The sequence below is a fragment of the Atheta coriaria genome, unplaced genomic scaffold (assembly GCF_025399875.1).
Source record: "Atheta coriaria isolate IRGN ID8LTWV9N9 unplaced genomic scaffold, Caltech_Dcor_3.1 hic_scaffold_3_pilon, whole genome shotgun sequence".
Classification (NCBI taxonomy): Eukaryota; Metazoa; Arthropoda; class Insecta; order Coleoptera; family Staphylinidae; genus Dalotia; species Dalotia coriaria.
In genome coordinates this window covers 11928985-11936346 of record NW_027045445.1, presented here as the reverse complement: position 1 = coordinate 11936346, position 7362 = coordinate 11928985, and the positions used below count along the sequence as shown (strand labels likewise).

At 34.7% G+C, this 7362-nt stretch overlaps 1 protein-coding gene across 1 annotated transcript; it reads left to right on the top strand.

Annotated features, from left to right (window-relative positions):
• Window positions 1–2057: 2057 nt before the first annotated feature.
• Window positions 2058–6638, top strand: LOC135803766 (xanthine dehydrogenase-like). Its single transcript, XM_065317458.1, has 7 exons — window positions 2058–2255; window positions 2314–2410; window positions 2463–4611; window positions 4672–5625; window positions 5689–5962; window positions 6019–6410; window positions 6476–6638. The coding sequence occupies exons 1-7, from the start codon at window positions 2156–2158 to the stop codon at window positions 6521–6523; spliced, it is 4014 nt and encodes a 1337-aa protein (XP_065173530.1). The 5' UTR covers window positions 2058–2155; the 3' UTR covers window positions 6524–6638.
• Window positions 6639–7362: the final 724 nt, after the last annotated feature.

The window sequence follows — 7362 nt, the reverse complement described above, 5'->3', positions numbered from 1 at the left end:
TTCGAACTACTAGGGTATTGGAACTTTTAGATTGTTGTCAGCAACGAAACTATACATATTGAAGCAGGAGTTAATTTGGAGGAAATTGAATCTACTTACAAAACTCTAATTAAAACTAGACCAGAATGTGAAAACTCATTTGCAAAGTAGTTGTTGAAATGTTACCATAGTTTGCTGGTAAACAAATCCAAAGTGTTCAATTAGTGGTAATACAATGACGAGGATTCTTATTTCAGAAATGGTTTATGGCGGCTTATAATTTACGTATCAGTCTTCCTGTAACAGGTTTTCTTCGAGAACCACAGTTATCTTGGACTGGGCTACAAATTCAAACGATAAAATGGTTAACTACTTCACGTTTGGTGCGGCTGTAACCGAAGAGAAGATTTTGTGTACATGTATTGTCATGGATTTACGCAACAGTTCAAATCCAGCTATTGATATTGCGCAAATTGAAAGTGGATTTATGCAGCGTTACGGATAATTTGTAATTGAAGAAATGGGTTATAAGATTCCTAGTTTTAGTGATAATTCATTAGAATTTAAGTTTTGAAAGATTCTTCTAATCCAAGACCGGTTTATTCATTGAAAGTTATTGCTAAACTCACCATTGTTTTTGGCATCATTGGTGATCTTTGCAATTCAAGAGACAATCAGCAGCTCGAAAGAAAAATGGCGTCAAGGATAACTTTCATTTGCAGGCACCTATTTCAACAGAGCGTATTCGGATGGCTTATCAAGATCATGTTACAATTAAGGTAAATAAGCAAACAACATTGAGGAACATTAATATTCAATTACTAAGTAAATGCTGGTTTAGGTTGAACCAGTTAAATCTACATGGGTAGTCGACTACAGTCGACTCTCGTTAATTTCAACCTTCGATAATTCGAACCTCTTAATAATTCAAAGTTATCACGAGTTCCTTACAAAATCTCCTTATATTTCGAACTAAATAAATACATTTTTATAAAATTGGTAATTATCTAATAAAATCATGGCTATATCGTATAGCAAAACGACGCGTAAATTCGTACTCATCGGCGTTGAACACTTGGCAATTCAAAGTTGCAGAGAGAAAGAGGCGGAAAGATTTTATAAGTATATTTTACGAAAAATTCAAACTTGTATCCACGTACTGTAATTGTTAGTTTTTCGTTGGTATACAGATTAAAGAATTTAAAATTAATGCTGCTCAAACTGTTGGAGTACAGAAGAGAACTACTAAAGGTGATTTTTTTTGTCTGGACGAAAACCTGGTCATTTGGCTAAGACATTGTAGAGGACAAAAAATGTCAATTAGCAAATATTTTTCTCTTAAAAAAAGTTATTGGGCAATCTGTGTAGCAATTTTCTTCAAAGCAAACCAGTATAACAGTGTTCTCTCGAAAGATTAATTAATTCACATTATGAATTCGTTCATGTATGAATGTATGTACACGAATGTACCTCTTAACTTTTGTCATTGTTATAGAATAGCAGTTAATGAATATTAATTGAGGAAAACTTAGTAATTAAAGTTTTATTTATTCTTTTTCACAAATATCGAACTATTTGATATTGCAAACACTCTATAATTCGTAAGATTCTCTCGTGTTTCGAATTAACGAGAGTCGACTGTAGTTATAAAAACACAAGTTTTCGAGTTACCATTTTTTTTAATTCGATTTAAATACTCTTTACCAATATACTAAAAATAAATACAATCAGGCTTATTAAAAGTACGATCAGAATTAGTTCAAAATTCCCAATAAACAAATTATTTTGGTGGTAATCATCTTGCCAAACATGCATTTTTATTTCAAAATTTATGATAATAGGGTTCATATTGATTTATGATTATTTCAAAATAATTATGTTATATATTCTATCACAAACAACTAATGACGTACATTATATTTATGGAATTGTATTTGGAACCCTGGTACTGAAACATTATCATCTTACTTGTGATGCTGAGTGGAGTTGTTTGTTTTTGTCAAAAGCAAGCCTCGTTATCACACAGATAACGATAATTGATTTTTAAAATGTCGAAACGCCGGATAAGTGGTTACTTGACGTTGTCGAGTGCATTCAAGGTTCTGCAATGGATTGACTTCACAACCAGTATCAATTTTGTTTTCATTGAAGCAATAAGCATTTTTGAAGGTTAACGATGAAATCTTCTGTTTTGGTCTTTTTTGTCAACGGCAAGAAAATTGTCGATGACCAAGTTAATCCGGAATGGACTTTACTTCAATATCTAAGAAATAAATGTAAGTTTTTTCATATATTAAGTTGGTAACAGAAATATATTATATTTTAATTGATCAGTGCGACTATGCGGAGTGAAACTAGGGTGCGGCGAAGGTGGTTGTGGAGCATGCACCGTCATGGTGTCCAAATACCAACGGGAAACAAAAAAAGTCGTGTAAGTTAAAAAAATACGTAAGTAATGTTGCTATTATATCTAAATATGACAGGCACTTCCCGGTAAATGCATGCCTGGCACCTGTATGTTCTATGCATGGATTAGCAGTGGTCACCGTTGAAGGAATCGGATCAACAAAGACGAAACTTCATCCAGTACAGGAACGCATCGCTAAGGCACACGGCTCCCAATGTGGTTTCTGTACGCCTGGAATTGTCATGTCTATGTATACTCTACTTAGAAACTGTAACAAACCCAAGATGGATGACTTGGATGTGACGTTTCAAGGTAATCTCTGCAGATGCACTGGGTACAGACCTATCATTGAAGGATACAAAACATTTACTGAAGATTGGGAATTGATGCAATCAAAAAACAAAACAAATGGATATGTAGCCAATGGAAGTGATTGCATTATGGGTGCCAACTGCTGCAAATATCAGCAGCTTACTGACAATGATCAAAACCACAATTTATTTAATCCTAATAGTTTTGTACCATATGATAGTTCTCAAGAACCTATATTTCCTGCAGAATTGAAATTAACTGATTGTTATGACAAAGAGTATTTGATGATTAAAGGGAAAGATGTCACTTGGTACAGACCTGATACCTTAGAAAGTCTTTTACAACTTAAGAGCCAGTATCCCAAAAGTAAAATTATTGTGGGAAACACTGAAGTTGGTATAGAAGTGAAATTTAAAGGACAACTATATACAATGTTGATACAACCTACTTCAGTGCACGAACTCAATCAGATTATTATCAACAATGATAGTATCCGTATTGGAGCAGCGGTGACTTTAGAAGACATTAAGTCATGTTTTGAAAATCAATTAAAATTACATCCAAAATGTAAAACTTATATATTGAAGTCGGTAGTAGAGATGTTGCACAGGTTTGCTGGCAAACAAATTCGAAGTGTAGCTTCAATTGGTGGTAATATTATGACAGGAAGTCCTATATCAGATCTCAATCCAATATGGATGGCGATAGGAGCAACGTTACACTTGTCTAGTTCTTCAGGAACTCGTTCTGTCATAATGGACGATCACTTTTTTACAGGATACAGAAAAACAATTGTAAACCCAGATGAAATTTTGGAATCTATAGAAATTCCATTCACTAAAGAAGGCCAATATGTTTTTGCTCATAAACAATCACGTCGAAGAGATGATGATATCGCAATTGTCAACACTGCAATCAATATTATCTTCCAACCCGGAACTAAAATAATTGAAGAACTTAAAATAGCTTTCGGTGGACTGGGTCCAACTACTTTTCTTGGGAAATCAACCCAAAATTTAAGAGGTTTAGAATGGAACAATGAAATATTTGAAATTGCTTGTACTAACATATTCAAAGACACTCCTTTGTCAGCAAATGCACCAGGTGGCATGGTTGATTACAGACGTGCACTTGCATTGAGTTTCTTCTTCCGAACTTTCTTGGAAATGAACAAAATTTTGAATGGAAATCTAGATAAAAATATTGAAAGTGCAGTAGAGAAGTTTCATTATAAAACACCATCAAGCACACAGTTTTTTGACATACCTATAAACTCAAATGAAGATGAAACTGAGCCATCACCAGTTGGAAAACCTTTAGTTCATAGATCAGCTTTGAAACAAGCAACTGGTGAAGCAATCTACACTGATGACATTCCACACATTGAAAATGAATTGTACATGGCATTTGTGTATACCACTAAAGCTCACGCCATGATTAAATCTATAGATCCCAAAACTGCCCTAGCACATGATGGTGTTATAGGTTTTATTTCCGCTAAAGATATTTCTGAAGGACGTAACAAATTAGGGCCAGTACACCAAGATGAACAACTGTTTATTACAGATTTGGTGTCTTGTCAAGGTCAATTTCTTGGTGCCATCTTGGCTGTTGATCAAACTAAAGCTCAACGTGCTGCAAAACTAGTAAAAGTGGAATATGAAGCGTTGCAACCATGTATTGTTTCAATTGAAGACGCAATTTTACATGGATCATTGTTTCCTGATGTGAGACGCATTGAAGTTGGAAATGTTGATGAAACGTTCAAAATGTCAAAGAATATTATACAAGGAAAAACAAAGACTGGTTATCAAGAGCATTTTTACTTTGAAACAATAGGGTGCCTAGTAATTCCAAAAGAAACTGATGAGTTTGAGATGTTTGTTTCAAGTCAACATCATGCTGAGATTACTGTGAGTTATATTTACAATACAATCCAAATATTTTAATTGTACCGTTATTTATCCTTTTAGGATTTTGTGTCGAGGGTTTTAGGCATTCCCCAACACAAAATTGTTACTCGAATCAAACGTATTGGTGGTGGTTTTGGTGGCAAGCAATCTCGAACTGTTCCAATCGCAATGGCGGCTGCCGTGGCCGCTCAAAAATTCAATCGTCCAGTGCGTATTCTCCTCGATCGCGATGAAGACATGGCTGTAACTGGTGGTCGTCACCCTTATCTTGTAAAATACAAAGCTGCATTTTCTTCAGATGGCACAATTGATGCACTTGACGTTGAAGTATTTGCAAATGCCGGTCATTCATATGATTTATCACTGGAAGTTCTAGAAAGAGCTGTTTTTCATGTTGAAAATTGTTATAAAATCAAAAATTTAAGAGTTGTAGGAAGACTTTGCAAAACGAATTTACCATCAAACACTGCGTTTCGAGGTTTTGGTGCTCCTCAGGCAATGTTTGCTGCGGAGTACATGATACGTCAAGTAGCAGAGCATCTTAAAATGGACCTTGTCACAGTCGTGGCTAAGAATCTTTACAAAGAAGGAGACATTACACATTACAGTCAACAAATTATTAATTGTAATTTAAGCAGATGCTTTGAAGAATGCTTACAGAAATCTAATTATTTTGAAAGACAAAATCAAATCAACCAATTTAACATTGAGAATAAATATAAGAAGCGTGGTATTTCAATAGTTACCACTAAATATGGCGTCGGATTTGGGGTTCCCTTTTTAGAACAATCTGGATGCTTGATTAATGTTTATACAGATGGTTCTATTTTGTTAACCATTGGTGGAGTTGAAATGGGGCAAGGATTATACACAAAAATGATTCAAATAGCTGCCAAAGTTTTGGGAGTTGCTCCAGGATTAGTTCATATTAACGAATGCGCTACTGATAAAGTTCCAAATAGTTCTCCAAGTGCTGCTAGTGTTGGGTCCGATTTAAATGGAATGGCTGTGTTGGTAAGTTGGTCAAACATAATCAAATGTCTATAATTACATCAATGGTATCATATTTTTTTTGAGAGAGCATGTGAAATCTTGAAAGAACGATTGAAACCACTTCGTTCCAAATATCCTGAATTATCATGGGAGAAACTTGTCAACAAGGCGTACTTTGAACGAATTTCCCTATCAGCTGTCGGCCATTTTGCAACACCAGATGTATTTTACGATTGGGAAACAAACTCGGGAACACCGTATAATTATTATACTTTTGGTGCAGCGTGCACTGAAGTGGAAATTGATTGTCTTACCGGAGATCATCGTGTTTTGAGAACTGATATTATCATGGATCTTGGTAATACTTGTATTAACGTGTTATTTTGGTATTAACACATCTCGTTTAAATTTTAGGTGCAAGTTTAAACCCTGCAATAGATATAGGTCAAGTTGAGGGAGCATTTATGCAAGGTTATGGTCTTTTTGTTCTGGAAGAAATGCTTTATTCCCCAGAAGGAACAGTCATGACACGTGGACCTGGAGCTTACAAAATTCCTGGATTCTCAGACATACCAACTGAGTTTAATGTGTCCTTATTGAAAGGATCATCAAATCCGCGAGCTGTTTACTCATCAAAAGCTGTTGGTGAACCGCCATTGTTTTTGGCCAGTTCTGTTTTATTTGCGATTAGAGAAGCTATTATTGCTGCAAGAAAAGAACAAAATATTCAGGAATCTTTTCAGTTGGATGCCCCAGCAACAGCTGAAAAGATCAGGATGTTTTGTGTCGACAACATCATTAAAAAGGCAAGCATAAATTGTAGTAAAACAGCGATTCAATTACTTTCATACTTCATACATTTTATTTATAGATATGTGAAACTGGATATAGAAAATCAACATGGAACGTTATACCATAATAATATTTTCTTTAGTGATAACTCCTGGAATGCTTTGGTTATCATTTCTGTCATAAAAACTAGTTATTTAAAAATTAATAGAAATATAATGTTCTGATAAAACCATAAAAAACAATATCGTATTTTTGGTCTCAGCGTAAACAATTATGCCTGTAGACGTATATGTAAATACTTGATATATTTAAAACGTATACAGGAACACACTACGCTGTACGTAACGTGAGTGCGGAGTTGATAATAATAACTGAGGTGCAGAGCCAGAGGTGTCCCTTTTATATTAATACACAAAATCATGGATCGTGGGAACACCTCTCGTCACATAGCTAACTGTACAGATCTAATGTTTGTGTTTAGTCTAGGGCAGAAATTCCTCGCGGTGCGCTATACACCCTAGATATGCTTAGTCTGAAACTGATAAGTATGGTAGGTTCGAGGTGGTGTGTTTACATATATTGAATAATTAAAATTGCTGAGACCGTGTGACCGTCGCTTCGCCCTGTTCAATGTTTTAACTTTGAACAATGCCTAATTGATTATATCCTCCTCAACTGATAATGGATTAAATGAAGTTCCAGTTGATTTAAATAAGTACATCCTAACTCCATCTAGGCACAATCGTACTACATTAACTCTATCAACGTGATTCAATGTACGTCTAGGCAACTTATATGTCACATCATCTTCCAGAAAATGTGGTTATAAAATAATTTTGTAAACTATACAGTAAATAATTTACCTATACTTATATTAAGTAATTATAAGGCTATAAATACCGAATAAATTACAAAATGGAAGATGAACAGGATTCTCCTAGCAGCAAGGTATGATAATTGCTTTGT

Coding starts and splice junctions, on each gene's coding strand:
- LOC135803766 (XM_065317458.1), top strand. CDS start 2,156: ATGAAATCTTCTGTTTTGGTCTTTTTTGTCAACGGCAAGAAAATTGTC. Junction 2,411..2,462: donor CGGGAAACAAAAAAAGTCGT/GTAAGTTAAAAA, acceptor TAAATATGACAG/GCACTTCCCGGTAAATGCAT. Junction 4,612..4,671: donor AACATCATGCTGAGATTACT/GTGAGTTATATT, acceptor TTATCCTTTTAG/GATTTTGTGTCGAGGGTTTT.